The sequence below is a fragment of the Pyxicephalus adspersus genome, chromosome 4, assembly GCF_032062135.1.
Source record: "Pyxicephalus adspersus chromosome 4, UCB_Pads_2.0, whole genome shotgun sequence".
Lineage (NCBI taxonomy): Eukaryota > Metazoa > Chordata > Amphibia > Anura > Pyxicephalidae > Pyxicephalus > Pyxicephalus adspersus.
In genome coordinates, this window is record NC_092861.1 from 11,552,485 (window position 1) to 11,571,160 (window position 18,676).

General features: G+C 42.3%; 1 protein-coding gene across 1 annotated transcript in view; it reads left to right on the forward strand.

The window, feature by feature from the left end:
* LOC140328592 (cytochrome P450 2C29-like) overlaps nucleotides 1-17,320 on the forward strand; it is a 19,275-nt gene extending 1,955 nt beyond the window's left edge. The window contains exons 2-8 of the mRNA XM_072408318.1: nucleotides 2,931-3,080; nucleotides 3,368-3,528; nucleotides 9,519-9,695; nucleotides 10,892-11,033; nucleotides 15,692-15,793; nucleotides 16,047-16,148; nucleotides 17,136-17,320. Of these exons, the coding sequence (XP_072264419.1) occupies nucleotides 2,931-3,080; nucleotides 3,368-3,528; nucleotides 9,519-9,695; nucleotides 10,892-11,033; nucleotides 15,692-15,793; nucleotides 16,047-16,148; nucleotides 17,136-17,320 (1,019 nt within the window). The remainder of the gene's footprint in view (nucleotides 1-2,930; nucleotides 3,081-3,367; nucleotides 3,529-9,518; nucleotides 9,696-10,891; nucleotides 11,034-15,691; nucleotides 15,794-16,046; nucleotides 16,149-17,135) is intronic.
* The last annotated feature ends 1,356 nt before the right edge of the window (nucleotides 17,321-18,676 follow it).

Below are 18,676 nucleotides of genomic sequence, written 5' to 3' on the forward strand. Positions count from 1 at the left end.
AATTAGTTATGGACTTCATTTGTCAATGATCCAAATACAAACCACTGTACTTGTTTGTGTACATTTTCAAATGTATTAATTTCAGGACTAGGCAACAAAAATTTGGCCAATTTGAGTCAGTGTGGAAAAAGGAATGATAATGGTTTTTGGAGTTTTTTTTCATTTTTATATGTTGAGTACACTTTAACTACCCCAGTGGTAATCCGGAGTGTGAAAAAAACCCACTTACCTTGCTCCGTCAGCATACCCCGGCATCCTGCTGGTCCCCGCAGGTCCAGGGGACACGTCCACCTCCTCCAATCTTCAGACGCGAACTGCAGGGACAATCTCTGGGGTTTCCCGGTGATGTAGGTGCATGCGTCAGTGCGGGCCGGAGGATCGGCGGGAAATTCGAATCATTTTGCATTGGATTCAATACAAAATAGCTGCATTCCAGTCCAAATACAATCCAATACAAGGAAATCTTCATATAATATATATATATAATTATATAATTTATATATTATACATGCCACTGAACAGTTAAATTATGTTTCACTTGTTTTTTGTTTATTTTTTAACCAATTTTTTGTGTTTTTTTATTTAAAGTTTATTATTACATTTATTAAATATTGGAGATATTTCAGTGAGTTATGCCTAAGAATTATAGCCTACAATGTAAAATAAATTTCCATGCAAAAAAAAATGTACCGCTTTTTGCATAGAAATAGGGACAGAATTAGAACACTAGGGGGTTAAAACAAAGTGCATTCATCCTTGTAACTTTCTTTCCCTGGCTCAATCTACCCCTTCAAATGTTTACACTAATCTAATGGCCATGGTTCCGCATTTAGCGGTGCAACTCTTCATTGTACTGGCTGCACCCACGTATTTTTGCACAGCTTAACTCAGGGCAAGAGGTATAAAGGATAAGTCAATTTTGTAATAATGTACGTCAATTCATTTTTTTTTAATGAAACGGAAGAATTTAAACCCCAATGAAGTTATTATTTGCTTTCCACAGTACTAGGTAGATTTCATTTCATTTTTTGTCCTAAAGAAATACCTAAAAATGATAGGAAATCTCTCCAAAGTGAACAACATTTAAAGAAATACCTAAAAATGATAGGAAATCTCTCCAAAGTGAACAACATTTTTATCTTAGAAAGTGGTCTCCATTGAGGTGTGACCCTTGTTGGATTTACCCTCACCTATTTCTAATAGCAGCTCAGAATGTTGGATCAGTGGTGTTGTATCATGCCTTAAATGTGCCTTTAGATGGCCACCGTGCTGCCTATCAAGCCTGCAGGAGACATTAACTCAGGGGTGTCAAACTGAAATACACAGAGGGCTGAAATTAAAAACTTAAACCAAGCCTTAATTTAAATTTACAGTGTAGAATGAGTGTGCCTTTATTTATAAAGCAGTGAATCTGACATTCAAGGAAACATTCCCTGGTGGAGAATAAATTACTGCTGTTGAAATGCATGAACCTGGGAGATTTTCCACAAGGAGTGAATGCCAGTTTCAAAAATAGCTTTATTATTGATCCCTAGAGTACTGCATGATAGAAAAATAAAAAGACCACAATAAGCTATGAAGAAGTGTTTTGGATTTTACTTATCTTGAAGTGTGACAAAACTTTCACTTTGGTGTAATCTGCATGGTTGTCAGTAGTATAGCCGGGTAAGTAGTCTTGTTTCTTCTTATTGTGTTTTTTAATTGTTTTACTTTGCCAGAGAATGCAATGTGAAACCAAATGAATTGCTGCATTCATTTGGTTACACTTTGCATTCTCTGGCACAATTCTCTGGCTTACCGGTCAGTATAAACTCAGCGGGGTCCACGCATAGGCTGCCATTCAATAGACACAAGTGATACCGCTACTACAATTCACGGCATCACTTGCGTCTATAAAATGCGGGGCCACGCATGGGTAGAGAGGCTGCTGGTCTAGAGATGCGACTGATGCGGAGAATTGTAGTAGCGGCATTGTACTCACGTCTTTAGAACAGCAGCTTAATAGGAATTGCAGCTAGCACAGCGTTACTATGAATTGCAGTAAAGGGTGGGCCAGCTGCAATTCATATTGGGAATTCTTTTAGGGGCCAAAAAAAAGTGTGTTCTGGGCCAGATTTGGCCTGCGGGCTAGAATTTGACATTCCTGGATTAACTGATTGTATAGGCATCTCAGTGGCCAAAATGACCTAGCCTAGCTGCACAGCAAACTGTCAACACTGTGTCTCATTGGAAGTTTTGTTCCAGATTCAGAAAACATGCAATGCTTAAAGAGGAACAGTTATTAAAATAAAATACACTTTATTTTTGCAGAGTCCTTGATCCCTCCACTGCTGGTCTTGATTCAGTCCTGAGCTGTCCAGGATTCTTTCTTCAACCCGGCACAGAACAACTGCCGCGCCCCACCATCTTCTTCCGTATTCATCCTTTTTTGATTTTGCATGGCTAATGCGTGAGATTGGCTGGCATCTCCCCCTGTAAATGTAATAAAAAACAGTGCGGATCTCACTGAGCATGCGTGAGATTTGCCCTTTTTTTCCTTTGCAGGGAAAAGCCCATTCTGTCAAGCCCAAGTTCAAGAAGCAGCCCAGGAAGTTTTGAGCTCCCATTCAGTCCATACCACCGCAGTGCTAAAGACAGAAGGGGAGGGGCCTTCTCCTTTTTTTTTAAGAAAAAAGTTAACTAGGAAAAAAGAACAAACACATTTTTACTTTATATAAAAGGGTTGTCTATCTTTTTAAGTGAAGTAAAAATTCTGTGTGTTATTTTCCTAACCTATCCTATACGTAGTCCTTCCCACTAGAGTTGGATCTCCAGCAGTCATGTGCACCCCATGATTACAGTCTTTTGCAACCCATCTGCATCACAGGAATAAAGAAAGCTTGGAATTCTGTAGATTGATATAATGTATATGTGTTTTATTTTTTTGTCAGGTCTTATATTTTCTAATGGTAATACCTGGAAGGTCATGAGACGATTTACTCTTTCTACACTTCGAGATTTTGGAATGGGGAAAAGAACAATAGAAGATAGGATCCTTGAAGAGTGTAAAAATTTGGTAAAAAGCTTCAAAGCCCACAAAGGTCAGTAATGGATTCTAGTCTTGTTGCTAAAGGTATAGAGTTCTTTTATGTAGGGCATTGTCACTACTCAATCATGCAGTCTGATTGGCAGATTGTCTAATTTTTTTATCATACCTTTGGATTCATATTTGGAACAGCTCTAATTTTAAACTGTTCTCAGATATTCCCTCTCTCTGCCTTTAGACTAGCATGAAGTTTGCTTTACAGAACATACAAATTGCTTTTATTTTAAACAGACATTTTATGTACACTTGCATGCTCCTAGTAAAGTTTTGCTCTTCTTGCAGGAGAACCATTTGAAAAAACCACAATCATATTTGCTGCTGTGGCCAATATTATTGTATCTATCGTAATGGGCCATCGCTTTGAGTATAATGATCCAAAGCTTCACAGACTTATGTCAATCGTCACTGAAAACATCAAAATTATTGGAAGCCCAATGGTTTTTGTAAGTTTATCTTTATTGTAACATAATAAAGTCTATGGGTGGAATGCCGTCAATTTGGCTTTTTAAGAATACACAAGCTAGCAAAATGCTCGTAGATAACAAGGAACGATAGGAGGGGGGGATACCGTGTCCCTGAAAGTTGTTGATTGTGGTAATTTTGCATATAGAAATGTAAGATGTATCTTGATGTAGGGAGGTTTAGTAAAAGGAGGAAACTTGCCAGGAGCAAATCTCTGGCACATGTACCATATAATATAATTCTAAAAAGAAAACAGAGAAACTGAAATGGGAGAATGCATTATATACTTGAGCATAAACCAATATTTTTTCCACCCTCAAAATGCATTTAGAAAAAGGATCCTGGATTTATACTAGGGACACACCAGTAGATGGTGCTGTTTCCTTATGTAAAGTGTGTAACAAACTCTTGCCACTGGATACATGTGTTACAAACTTTCATGAGTACACAGTACTACCTATCAGGGGCCAACAACCACGCACAAAGAAATCATTTTAAAGGAAATGACCCATCATAACCAACTCAAAAGTACAGGATACATTAACATGTAATAAGTGAATAAAAGGATATACAAACAGGGCCCATGTAACTGTATTTATTTCTCTTTTAAATAAATGTTTTAAAAATAATGCACTATGGATTGTCATGTAAGGAGAGACAGGACCACTAGGGAGTGCTATGGCTTATACGGAGGTGGAGTGAGCCCTGAGAAGGGCCAAGGCGCAGAGTCTAAGCAGTAACCAGGTTTTCTTCAGAGCCTCTGATGGTGAGGATGTTGTGCCGCTGGTTACTGCCAGGTTGTGGTCCTTGGGCACATGGTACTAAATCACATAGCAGAAGGATAGCTAAGGAAAGCCAGGGTCGAGGCAGGCAGCAAGCAAGGGAGGGCAGGTTACATACCAGGGGTCAATAGCCAGGGATTCAGAAATCAGACACCAGTGACACAGAGGCCCCTGCAGGCACAGGGAACACAGAAGACACTGAAAGCAACAGGAGGCACTGGTGATGCAGGGATATCCACAGACTGACAGGAACACTGGACGAGCACAGGGAAGTTGGGTGGGAATCAACAGACTGGACATGGATAGGTTAACACAGGAGCTGCACACACATCTGTAGCTGGAACCCATGATCTTTCCTCAGGACCAAAACCCTTCCAATCAATTAGGTACATTAGCTTTTGGCAAGAAAAGTTGGAATCCAGAATTTGATGGACATCATATTCCTGAGAAGAATCTGGTGCAGGAGTAGCCAACAGAGAGGGATGAGAAAAGCGGTTCAGGACCAATGGCTTAAACAGAGACACATGGATGGCATTGCGCAGCTTGAGATGTGAGGGAAGACGTAGCTTGTAGCAAACTGGGTTAACCTTGGCAGAAATAGCATAAGGTCTGATGAACCCTGGAGAAAACTTCAGAAAAGGCACCTTACAACAAATGTTCCGTGTGGAGAGCCAGGCTGTATCCCCAGGTTGGAAAAGAGGCGCCTTACGACTACGTCGATCAGCAGACTTCTTGTAATGAAACACTGACTGATTTGGATGCTCTGAGGTTGAAGCCCATATACGGTTGAAGTCCCTCTGCAGGGCACTGAGTGCGGGTACAACGGCAAAGCAGGGTATAGGAGACGGAAGGCGAGGAAGACGATGAAGAATGGAGACTCCTTTGTACTGGTGCTGACATGATTATTGTGAGCAAACTCTGCTCAAGGTAGCAGAGTCACCGAGTCATCATGGTGAGAGGATACCAGGGCTCAAAGATATTGCTCCAAGGACTGATTGACTCTCTCTGTCTGCCCAATAGTCTGTGGATGATAGGCTGAAGAGAACTCTGCGGAGATGCCAAAAGATTTGCAGAAGCCTTTCCAAACTGCACCCTGTTATCTAACACAATATTAGTGGGTATACTGTGAAGTCGGAAAATTTCCTGAATGAAAATTGGCACCAATGCGACAGCAGATGGTAGAGCTGGGAGAGGTACTAAGTGGGCCATTTTAGAAAAACAATCTACAACTACCCAAATAACCGTACAGCCATCAGAAGGAGGGAGAGCCCTGAAAAAATCCACGAATAGATGACACCAAAGTTTTATGGGAATGAGAAGTGGGAGAAGTGGGCCTGCTGGGGCACAGGTGGCAGACTTTGTTTGAGCACAGACAGTACATGCCTTGACATAGTCTGTTACATCCTTATGAAGATTAGGCCACCAGTACTGTCCCAAGAGAAGTGTGAATGTTCTATGAATGCCCGGATGACAAGCAAGTTTGGAATCATTTGCCCATCACAACATTCTGGTGCGAAGTTGAGGTGGCACCTAGGTTTTACCTGGAGGAATAGCGGACTCCTGGATGGAGGTCAGGGCGAGGATGCTGGCTGGACAAATGATAAACTTTGGCTCCACAGTAGTCTCGGAGTCCTGTGGGTCAAAGGAGCGATAAAGTGTCAGCTCTGGAGTTAGCAGAACCAGGTTTGAAGGTAATGACACGAAGGGCTGAATAGCCCTAAGGCCGCAAGGCAGAGGCCAGTTGGAAATAGCTGCAACCTTTTCTGGATCCATAGAGAGACCTTCTTTGGAAACAATCTAACCCAGGAACGGTACCTGAGGAAGTTCAAACAGGCGTTTCTCTGCCTTTGCATAGTGTCCGTTATCTCTGAGCCGCTGTAATACCAGTCAAACATGTTGTCTGTGAGTAAGCAAGTCTGAAGAAAAATCAGAATATCCCCTGAAAAGACTACAACACAGATGTATAAAGTGGTTCTTTATGGTAATTGTATTCAGACTGCGGTAATCAATGTATGGCCCGAGAGACCCGTCTTTTTTCTCGACAAAGAAAAACCCTGCCCCAGCAGGGAAAGAGGACTTAAATATAATTCCTGTTGAAGATTTTCTTTGATATACTCGCTCATTGCCTGGGTCTCAGGGAGACTGAGGGGTAAACTCGACCTCTTGGAGGTGTGGAGTTAGGAATGAGGTCTATTGCGCAGTCATAGGACTCATGAGAAGGTAGTTGCTCAGCCTTGCACTTGGAAAAGGCTAGGGATGAGCGAGCGAAATTTGTAATTGCGATCTCCCAGCAAATCGGGCCTTTCTCGCTTACAGAACATGTAAGTGAGAACGGCCTTGTGATTTGCCACAAGGTCATGTTCTCGCCGAATTTAGAGTTCATCTGAGTTGGCCTGCAGCCACAGCTGATTGGAGACACCCACGTGTGACCGCAGGTTCCCACAGTCATTGGGCTGTACTTATCAATGATAATTACAGCCCAGTGACCGTGGGAAATGAACTTAGATGAACTCACCTGCAGTCACAGCTGATTGCAAGAAGCCTGATAGGTGTGAGCTTGGTCAGGTATTTGGAATGACAGAAGGGATCCCAAGCCAATATCTCTGGAGTAGACTAGTCTAGCACTGGGGAGTGTAGTTGAAGCCATGGGAGGCCCAGAATGACTGCAGAGGTGGCTTAAGGAAGCACAAAAAAAGTTATGGTTTTGTGATGTAGCACACCAACAGACATTTCAATGGGTCTAGTCTGGAAGCAGATAAATCCACATGAAGGGAGGGTCCCATCGACGGCAGAGATTCACAGAGGCTATGAGAATGCACATTCCTTGACAAGGGTGGCTGAAATGAAATTTCCAGCTGCTCCAGAGTCGATGAAGGCCTCAAGGGCCAGTGTGGAGCTGTTGTTGCAAAGGTAAATAGCTATGGAGGGACTCTGTGTGGATGGTAGCAAGAGTGACCTAGCATGCCCCCCTCAGAGCATGCTAGGCAGTGAAGTCCCTGCCTTTGTGGACATAGCCTAATGAAGTGGCCTTTCTGTTCGCAATAGACGCAGAGGCCTGTTGATTCTAAAGACAGACGTGGTAGACTCAATTGTGTGGGTTCTTCCACAGAAGGATAAACAGGAGGGTCTGGAGGTTCCAGAGGCCCCTGAAAGGATGGCGCTAATCGGGGTGAGTAACCTTTACCAAAGTGAGATCTCTCCTGGAAACCTTCCTGAAAGGGAATATCAATCTAAATGGCAAGGGAAATCAGGTCATCCAAAGAGGAGGGGATCTCTCGACCAGCCAACTCATCCTTGATGCAGCCTGACAGACCCTGCCAGAAGGTAGAATGGAGGGCCTCATTGTTTCAGGTGAGCTCAGCTGCCAGGGTTCGAAATTTGACTGCGAACTGTTCTGCAGGGAGCGACCCTTGGTGGAGATGAGACAAGGAGGCACAGGCTGGTTCATCAAAGATCCTCCTGAATATGGCCAGGAAGGCTTCAACGTTGTTAGTCAGTGGATCTTTCCGTTCCCAGAGCGGCGACGCCCACTCCAAGGCCTCTCCGGAAAGCAAGGAGATTAAATATGCCACCTTTGCCCGGTCAAAGGGAAAGTTTTGTGGCTGTAGTTCAAAATGGATATTGCACTGGTTAATGAAGCTACGACAGGTCTTGGGATCCCGAGAGAACCGCTGTGGGGGAGGCAGGTGAAGCACAAAAACCATTGGGAGGGCAAAAGACTGGACCTGGACTTGAGCTTCAGCAGGTGCATCGGAGGAGACCAAAAACAGATCCAGGCAAGTAGTAAGGGTATGAAGCTGGCGAAGGACCTGGATTTGGGTTGCTTCCTGGGCATCTAGCCCCTGGATGAAGAATTGGTTGGGGTCTTCTGAGGCCCAGGAGGGTACAGTCATGGTTTGTGCAAACTGTCACGCACGGAGAGAGACAGGACCACTAGGGAGTGCTAGGGCTTGCACAGAGATGGTGTGAGCCCTGAGAAGGGCCAAGGCGCACAGTCTAAGCAGTAACCAGGTTTTCTCCAGAGCTTCTGATGGTGAGGATGGTTACTGCCAGGTTGCGATCCTTGGGCACACCAAGGTGGGCAAAACACAGTACCAAATCACAACGTAGTAGGATAGGCAGGGAAAGCCGTGTTCGAGGCAGGCAGCAACCAAGAGAGGTTGGGTTACACACCAGGGGTCAAAAGTCAGGGATCCAGGAGACAGACACCAGTGACACAGAGGCCACTGGGGGACACAGGGAACACAGGAGACACTGGAAGCAACAGGAAGCACAGGTGATGCAGGGATATCCACAGACCGACAGGAACACTGGAACAGCACAGGGAAGGTGGCTGAGAATCACCAGACTGGACAACAAGGGGTTAACACAGGAGCTGGACACAGGAAACACTGAATTAAGCAACAGGTGTACAGGAACCAGCTCACAGAGCTAGGGTCTTGGCATTAGTGCATACTTGTTGCACGAACAAAAAGTGCAGTGTGTGAGCTAGCTAAATATCCAGGGCTGATCAAGAGGCTATTTTCTGATCGGCCAGTGGATTGGATGGAACTGACAGCTTAGAAACAGTGGCATGCCCAGCCCTAGAACTGCTCGCATGCACAGGAGAGAGATGCCTGCGCTTTAGTGAGAAAGAGGAAAGTGTGATATGGAAATAATTATTCACACTTGTTAGCAGGTGCTTTCAATCCTGGGCCAGACCCATTCCAGCTTTGCTGGATCACCCAGATACACTTTAGAAAGTGTATCCTCTCCAGCCTTGTAGACCTTTATTAAATCAGGCCCTAAGTCTTTTGGAGATTTGGGACCTTCTTGTTTGCCACAAGAGGTCGCTGTAATTTTTAAAATGTATTGGAAGAGTGAAAAGTTTGGAGAGTGGAAAAGTTTGAATAGAAAGTTAGTTGAAGCAGGTGGTGGAAGGGAGGCTAATGATCCTCTCTCCATATAATTACCAACATCAGTATCCAGGGAATAATTATTATTCTATACACATAAAAGAACACATTTGTGCAGCAATTGCAAAACATTCATTACAAGGCAACACTGCAGCATGTGAAATATTATATTATATTTAAGGAATATAATTGTTATTTCTTTATTTCTATTCGCTGTGTTTGCAGAATGTGCTCATGTATCACTGTTTGCACTTTTTATAATGTATTATGGTTAATAATTGACTTTTTTTTCAGCTGTACAATGCATTTCCATCTCTGGTTCGATGGTTACCTGGAAGTCACAGAAAAGTCATACCACACAAGGAGGAATTGCATACTTTTATCAGGGAAACCTTCACCAACCAGAAGGAGCAGCTGGATGTCAATGACCAGAGAACTTTCACCGATGTATTTCTTATGAAACAAAAGGAGGTATAAGTGATTTTGTATAACCTAACTTTGTGGTAAATATTTTTTATTAAAGGAAATGTATAGTGCAGTTCTTGGCTGTATTCAAAAATATGTGACTCAAACCAGACTCTCACCTTGCTCAAAATTCAATGGGCCTGATTTATTATAGCTCTCCAAGGTTGGAGTGGATACCCTTTATCAGTGAAGATTGATCTGGTCCAGGATTGAAAACATTTGCTAACAAATTACATTTAGGAAATTCATTCCAGGTTTGCTGGATCACCCAGCTTCACTGGGGAAAGTGTATCCTCTCCAGCCTTAGGGAGCTTAAATAAATCAGCCGGGATGTGAGAGAAGAGTAAGGGAATGCTTCCTCCTGCCTGCAGAATACTGATGAAATTTAACTTTATGCTATGGTAATTATGTTACTAAAAATTGTGACATGTCAGGAATCTGCTGATGCACACTTTCTGCCAAAAACTCTGAGGTTAGCTTATGATACCCCTACCCAACTATTATACAGCCTTTAGGTCAATTGCCAATTTGACATTTTTTTATGTAGCTGTAGATGGGGGAGGTTTTGGTGTTGGACTGAATGTTTGAAATGGCCCAATTCCTAAATCCGGTCCTTCTTGCAATCTAATTCACTTTTCCCCTAAAGCATTCTAGTTGTATATCCTTTTTTTAATGTTCAAGTTCTTTAGAAGACTTCAGGCCAGTAAAGTGACTCACACGATCCTTTTTCTTTTGTGATGATATTAGTATATTGGACAATCTTTGCGCCATTGTATTCAGTGCACTCCTGAATACAATACAATGAACACTCTGCACTCCTCCATTTCTTCTTCCCACCCTTCTTTATTTTCTATGGAAGGAAACTGCCACTATACACAGCCTCTACTATATTGGTTTTCAGGTGTTTAACAAGTGCTTAAAAATTCCCACTATATGCAAACATGCCACCATTCTTCCAGGCTTAACACCATCATCACCTACTTACCTGTTTGGTTATTTAATGTTTCTCTATTATCTTTGGGACAAGAATGAAAAACAGTGGATCACTTTTGGTACAGAAATCTAGACCTCAGTGTAACGCTCAGGTGGTTAAAGCTGATATGTCAAATTTTGGCTCCAGATTCCCAACAATTTTAATGCATGTTGTATATCATATAAATCCCAGGAAAAATATACTGATACCTTTACTGTCTTAATTTCAGGAAAAGCCAAATCCGGAGATCTATTTCAGTGATGAAAATCTGACATCTCTTATCACTGATTTGTTTGCTGCTGGTATGGACACAACCTCCGCCACTCTCCGATGGGCCCCCCTCCTAATGATGAAGTACCCAGAAATCCAGAGTTAGTAATTTACTTTGTGTCCTGGTTTTTAATGAATGGGAAAGGTTAAATTAATTCACCCTAATTATCTGATGGCTTCTCAATTTACATGGTGAGAAAAGACATCAAATTCAAAGCCATGAGGTTCTACCAAAAGGAAAATAAATTAATAATGATAATAAATAAAATAATTAATTCAATTTACATTATCCGCCTACAAAAATCTGCATATTTTAGTTCAAAAACAATATGCACAAATATACAGACAGTTAAATCAGAGGAAGGCAGTACAACCCTATAAAGCATAATCTAGTATGCTCCAACAGAGGAAAAAAATTCTTCGATTCCCTATTGCAGGGGTGCCCAAACTATGGCCCGCAGAGCTGTCAGATCCGGCCCTCTCCCCATTCCCTCTGCTCTCTCTGCTTGTCTTGTGGAGGTATGTGTCTCTGTGAGATTGTCCTGCCAGCAGAGGGAGCTGTTCCCTGCCCATCTTGTACTGTGAGATAATCCCAGCAGCAGGAGCATGAGAATTTTTCTGTGTCCATGCTGCTCTTATTATCCCCATGTATAACTCCTCATATCTCTTTCACTGATTGTCACAGAAATGTGAAATTTTTAAGGTACACAAGGGGCTCTGAGAGCTGCTACTAAACCAAATGTAAGCCCTCTAAACATAACAAGTTCCCAGATACGGGGTCACAATCAGCATAGTGATAAAATCCTATCAACAATCAGGGATATTTTCACAATAAGGGGGGCTATTTCAAGACCAGGGTCCCCAAATTAAGTTTGCATGTTGGGGAGCCCCTGGGGGCCACTCTCATGGCCATGAACATTAGGGTACTGCCAATAATGTGCGTGCTGTGGTTCACAAAACTTCAAGGCTGTATTCAAGTTGGCAGGAAAGTTGTAGTGTGGTTACCCCTTCCTTGTGCCATGCAACCCTGGCTCAGAGGAGACGCTCAGTACTGCTCACTGCTGCCTGCAGTCAAATCTGCAGAAGCTGCGGTGCAATTGACTGGACTGAGCGGCTGGTGAGCTGCCTTGTACACATAGCTGGACACTTACATTCTGTAAGCCCCAATTTCCCTGGACTAGAGGGATGTTGACAACTGGAAATGTGGAGCCAGTAGAAAACTCCTTATGCCCCCCCCTTCCCCAATAAAATGTTAAACCCATTATATCATGCTTACCCTGTCACACATAGCTACCCCCTTACTCCTTATGAATCCCAATTACTCTGCAAGAAAGAGAAAATGTAACTGCAAGTGCAGGACTCTTGTGGCTAACTTTTTAAATTACCAATCCCACACGGTCTGCCATTGCAGTACAGCGCACCCTGCTTAGTCCCTCCAGCTGCATTGATTGCAGCAGCTGTTTGCTTTCTGTTCTGCAGCTTGCAGCAACCCTAGCTTCCCTTTAGCCATGCAGATTTCACATAAGATATACCTTTTTGGTATCCGCAGCATATACACCAAGGTTGTATGCAGCCAAGCTTGTTTAAATTATTTGCTGCAGCCAATGAAAAGATTTGTTTGTGGCTAAGATCCTGCCCAGCCATTGACTGCTAGGACTTTATAGATTCTCTTCTATCAGGCTAGTTGCCTGTTGTAGCATTTAGCTTGGCTGACCTGCTAATTGTGTGATTATCTGTTGGATTACCTAAACCTGTGATTGCTGTCTGGACCAATGTTTGCCTGTGTACCTGACTCTTTTTTGTCTTTAACCTTGGATAACTTGTTTGGTGGGTTGACTACCGATGTATGACCCTTGGCTCTGCTTCTTGCCTTTGCTGGGCTCTCCTGTATTACATCAATATTTGGTTACTGACTCTGGACTGTCTGACATTTCATTGTGTATCCTGCTTTTGTGAGCTCCTGGTCCTCTGTCAAATCTTTCCTATAAACAATCCTTTGCACACAAAAACTGTGTGCCGGAGAAAGGACAACTAGCCTCCCAAGGCTATGCGGGGGCTTGCTACAGCTGAAGAATGCAGAGATAGGCTGAGGGCATTGGTGCCTGGGGAGAACTGGTACTGGACTAGGGCTATACGCCAGCTTTGAAGAAGGAGATAAAAATACAAGATGTGTGTTGTCTTCATCTAAACCTTGAATAAAAATTCCTCCTTACTAGTAATAATGATGTTTCTCTATATCACTTTCCTCAGCATTTTAAATAAGGGACCAATCCTTTGTTTGCTGAATGTGCCCATTCTTTATTTTCCTTCTATTCCTTGAATCCAAACCAGTATAGGGGTTATGTGTCTGTTTTGGGTGCATACGTCCCCTGAGTCAGTGATTTTTTTGGTGCTAAACCATGAATGACATCCCTGGAACCTACACATAGGCCCTGATTTATTTTTTTCTACCCTGAGTCACACTCGGGGTTACCGCTAGGGAGGTTAAACAGGTTCCTACACAAACATTCAATGGCATTTTTGCTGTTTTTCAAAACTTCTTCCTATGCTTCTCTATTTATGTTTTTCGTCCACACTTTCTCATTGCAGCCCCCAGCAATAGTCGCCAATAATGCAAGCATTTCACCACACCTGGTACCCCCCACTCAATTTCTTTCATATCCTACTGGAATGGCTCACTTGCTCTTTACTCACCACAACACATTTCTAATTTTATCAACATATTTCACTAAGCAATTTAGTGAGCATTTCTTTATGTGGATCTTTCATTAGTTTATGGATGTCAAGACTGACGTATACTCCCTCCCTACTTAACTTGGGACTACTGCCAAAGCTTTTTTACACAAATACAGCATATGTAACTATGTGTGCATTTCATTGTTCACAATACTGTACACCACATCACAAATACACATAATATAATAAATTACAAAAACCACTGGGCTTTTTAGGTACAAAAAAAAATGAATCATATTTCTTTTTTGTCCTGTGGTTTTTGTAATTAAATATAATACATAAATATAGCAGACTTTATGTGGAGCTTCAATCCAAAATATGCAAAATATACTTTCTTAACAAAAGCAGTGATGTTCCTCTGCTGTTTTTTACATGATACTTCCCAAATATGTAACAAAACCTGTCAAGTGAAGTGTGACAACCTTGAGTAGCCATATTCAGGACAGCACGGCGATTTAGCTCTATACACACCCTGTGTGCTATTTGTTGCTTTGTCATGTCTCCTGCTGGTTGAAAAAGAAAAATATTCACTCATTTTGATTAGGAATAATAAGTTCTGTGAGTATAATATGGACCATTTGGGAATAATAACATATATATATTGTGACAGTGTGTCCCTAAGAAATGCAGGGAAAGTGTTAAAGGCTCCAAGGAAAGTGAGTATTAATAGGTTTGGATAGGTTTCCTAAAAAAAGAAACCATGTTACATAGGGCCCTGGAACCAGCCAAGGGAGTGAAGGGGTGGGTTCCCTGGCCCAACCCAACCCTGATTTGGGTTATATGCACCTGCACTTAGGGCTCCAGGCTGAGAAGGCAGCCAGAGGGTTCCAGGCTGAGAAGGCAGCCAGAGGGTTCCTGGCTGAGAAGGCAGCCAGAGGGTTCCAGGCTGAGAAGGCAGCCAGAGGGTTCCAGGTTGGGAGGACGTGTGTTCCAGGCTGGGAAAGGAGCCAGAGTAAGTGAATGGTGGTGATATAGTGGCTTGGCTAAAAAAATAAATACTGCTGTTATTTTGGACTTTTGGAGTCTGCTCCCTCTTGTCTGACCCGTAAGCATCCCGTTACCATAACCAACCCCCAGTAATATACTGCAATATATATGCTTTCATGGACAGATTTCCTAAACCACAACCAATACAAGGGAATTCCCTATTGAGTGTTTTAGGTTTTTGGATAATGACCTTTGGATAAATGACCTTCCTATGCTTTAGAAAATACGAAAGTTCAGCTGTAATTGGACTGAGTTTTGTAATATCTGTTTGATAAGCTCAAAAAAATATTTTGTGGGCAACACACACCCACCTCAAATGAGTTTCAGACCTGATTATAGACCTTTTCACTGCTAATTCAGGCTGCATTTGTATATTTGTGCAATATGAATAGTATCATTTTCTTTATTTACTTAAAGCATTCCTAAACTCTGAATTTTCACTTTACATAAAAGAGTAGACAACCCCTTTATTTAAAGTAAAATTCTGTTTGTTTGTGTTTTTTTTTAGTGCAATACTGTTTTTGAACAAAAAAAAAGGGTGCAGCACCACCACCTTAATTCTCGATCGTCTAGGCGATCAAGAATGAATGGGAGTGCAGAGCCTCCCTGGATACCTACGTCACACATCCCAGAAGGCTCTTGGCTGCTCCTCCTGCGCTTGCCTGACAATCCCGGGCATGCGCAGAACGAGCCATTTCATCAATAGGGAAAAAATTGCTGAACTCACGATTGTGCAATGCAATCGGCAAGTTTTTTCCAAATCTACATCACCCGATCTCACTCTGGCACAGTGCCAGATTAGGTGACGTAGGAAGAAGAACGCGGAAAAAGAGAGCAGAAGATGGTGGCGCCTGGCCAGAAGCACATTTGAAGGATTTCAGAGATAACTTAGTATCAACTCAAATGCAAGTTAAAAATACCTAAATATATTTTTCATATGCCTGACTGGTCTAAGTTATAATTCATCCAAACATCTCACTCATATGTCACGTGCAGGGGACTCAAGTGATTCCATTACTATATTCTGTCCTACGAGACAAAGAACGCTTCGAGAAGCCAGATGAGTTTTATCCTCAGCATTTTCTGGACACAGAAGGCAACTTTGTTAAGAATGAGGCTTTTCTACCATTTTCTGCAGGTGAGTGATTAGAAGGCGATACATTGACACAGAGTGATTTTTTAGTATTTTGTTCAGAATCTTTTTTTTCTAGGTTTTTCTCGTTTAAAATTGGGTGCGTCTTATAGGCCGGAGCGTCTTATACGCCGAAAAATACGGTAAATAAATTTTTCATATGCCTGACTGGTCTAAGTTATAATTCATCCAAACATCTCACCCATATGTCATGTGCAGGGGACTCAAGTGATTCCATTACTATATTCTGTCCTACGAGACAAAGAACACTTCGAGAAGCCAGATGAGTTTTATCCTCAGCATTTTCTGGACACAGAAGGCAACTTTGTTAAGAATGAGGCTTTTCTACCATTTTCTGCAGGTGAGTGATTCCGTAAGAGTTAAAAAGTACAATGTAACAGTAAGAGGTTAGGTCAGCAGAGGCACCAACTAGGGTCCATAATCCACAGATATCACTAAGATTGGTTTTCTTAAATGGAAAAATAGGCATCCTTTTCTGGAATGTGATCATACCCTTGCCATACATTACCCACAATTGTTGATACCATACAAACAAAACACATTAATTAATGACACATATTAATTATTAATTTAATTATAACTTATTATTGACATTATTATTGATTAAATAAGACACAAAATGTGAAAACTGATAGAATGACCAATTCCTCCTTCCACAGGAAGCACAAGCTTAAAAATGCATTAAAGCACATTCCACCCACTTCACACTCACTACTCAGTGTGTAATTAGAGTACGAACCATCACCCAAGTAATTTCTGAGGATCTTTAAAGGTATCATAAGATGATCTATTGTGTAGAATGGTTGAAAAAAGTGTCTCCAAAAAGAAAAGGCATGCAACAAATCTTATGCTATGGATTTATTAGACAGGCTTAAAAACAATGTAACTGAGGATTAGAGGGTGGTGGAGGCTTTTATCCATATTTTGGCTTGTGTTTCCTTATGAAGGAGGACCAATCATCCTTCTTGTAGCTGTACTTAAAGAGCATTGGGCCCCTGTGCAGAAATGACTGACTGAACTCACTTGGGACCTCCACTGGGGCCCCTGTCGGCTGATGAGGGTCTTGGGCCCTTTCTGTACACTCTGATCGAAGCCTTTGCAAATCCAGGTGCACATAAAGCAAAGCTGTGGAAGGAACAGAACAGGTATGCCACTACATGCTGCCTACTGAAAACTATAGGATGGGGGTGAATCCAAGACCCGACTGTAACTACACGGATACAAAGGTGGAAAGATGCCTATACCACAGATACTATAGTAAATACTCATACTTAGTCATCAAAGCCAATATTTCTAAAATTATTTCCTTGCTTTAATTTTTTCCCAGGTAAGAGAGGTTGTGCTGGAGAGACCTTGGCTAAAATGGAACTGTTCCTCTTTTTTACCACACTGCTGCAAAACTTCACGTTCCAGGCTCCACCTGGAGCTAAACTGGACATCACTGGTGCCGTTGGCTTCACAACCCCTCCACTGAAGCATGAGATCTGTGCAATTCCTCGCAAAGTAAAGTAGAGTAGTAGTAGTTAAAGTAGAAATGTCAAACCCCCCCAAAAATACTTACCTTTATTGGTAAAAAAACTTGATTCACTGCAAACTGAGCCTAGTGAGTCCGGTGCCATCCTGGCTTTTCTTTTTTTTCTGGGAGGTATTGCCATTTTCTTTCACACACTACACTAAGTGTTCATGCAACGTGTCTCCATTGTGCCGAGCCCCTAGTTCTGCTGAGCTAGTTCCTGTACACCTGTTGCTTAATCCAAGTGTGTCCTGTGTCCAGTTCCTGTGTTAACCCCTTGTTGTCGAGTCTGTTGGTTCCCAGCCAAATTCCATGTGCTGTTCCAGTATTCCTGTCGGTCTGTGGATATCCCTGTGTCACCTGTGCCTCCTGTTGCTTCCAGTGTCTCCTGTGTTCCCTGTCCCCTCAGTGGCCCCTGTGTCAGTGTTGTCTGTTTCCTGGATTCCTGGAAACTGACCCCTGGCGTGTGACCTGACCTCTCTTGCTTGCTGCCTGCCTTGACCCGGCTTTCCTCGACTATACTGCTTTTTGATTTGGTACCATGTTTTGCTTACCTTGGTGTGTCCAAGGACCGCAACCTGGCATTAACCAGCAGTGCAACATCCTCACCATCAGAAGCTTTGGAGAAAACCTGGTTACTGCTTAGGCTCTGTGCTTTGGCCCTTCTCAGGGCTCACACCACCTTCATGCAAGCCATAGCACCCCCTAGTGGTCCTGTCTCTCTGTGCGTGACAATGTGGTAATAAGTAATTCACATAAAGAGGACCCAATATGTCAGGGATCTTCTATATGGCATTTTTCCAGATATTTTGCCTAAATAAGCTTTAATATGGCTATCAAATTGAATCCTCTATACAGTGCAATGAGGGTCTCCATGCATAGTAATCTTTTGCTTTTTTATCTCTACCCTTTACGTTTGTAAATCCTAAGAGCATGTGAATCGACGTAATAAAAACGGACTGTCAATGCATGGGCATGTAACCTTTCTTTCCAAGTACCAATGCCTGACCCCATCCATTCGGCACATGGGAACTAAAAATTTTCTGCAAGCTAGTGGCCTACTCCAACCACCACATATTTGTATTCAGATAAGTGATTGATTCTTCTGTGTGCAAAATAATAAAGAGTCTTTAAAAAATACAGCTGTTGATTTTGTTGTCACAATGCTAATTGCTGTAAATTCTAATTGCCTGGCTGTCATGGTGACTCTGGATACAATATTTTAAATCATTAACCCAGAACAAGAATAGAGATACAGATTTTTCTTAAGCTTTCTTCACCTGCAAACTAGTTTCAGGTCAGAGAGCAATAAAGCATCAGCTTTGCACTAGATTGTCCAACATACTGGCCATGTG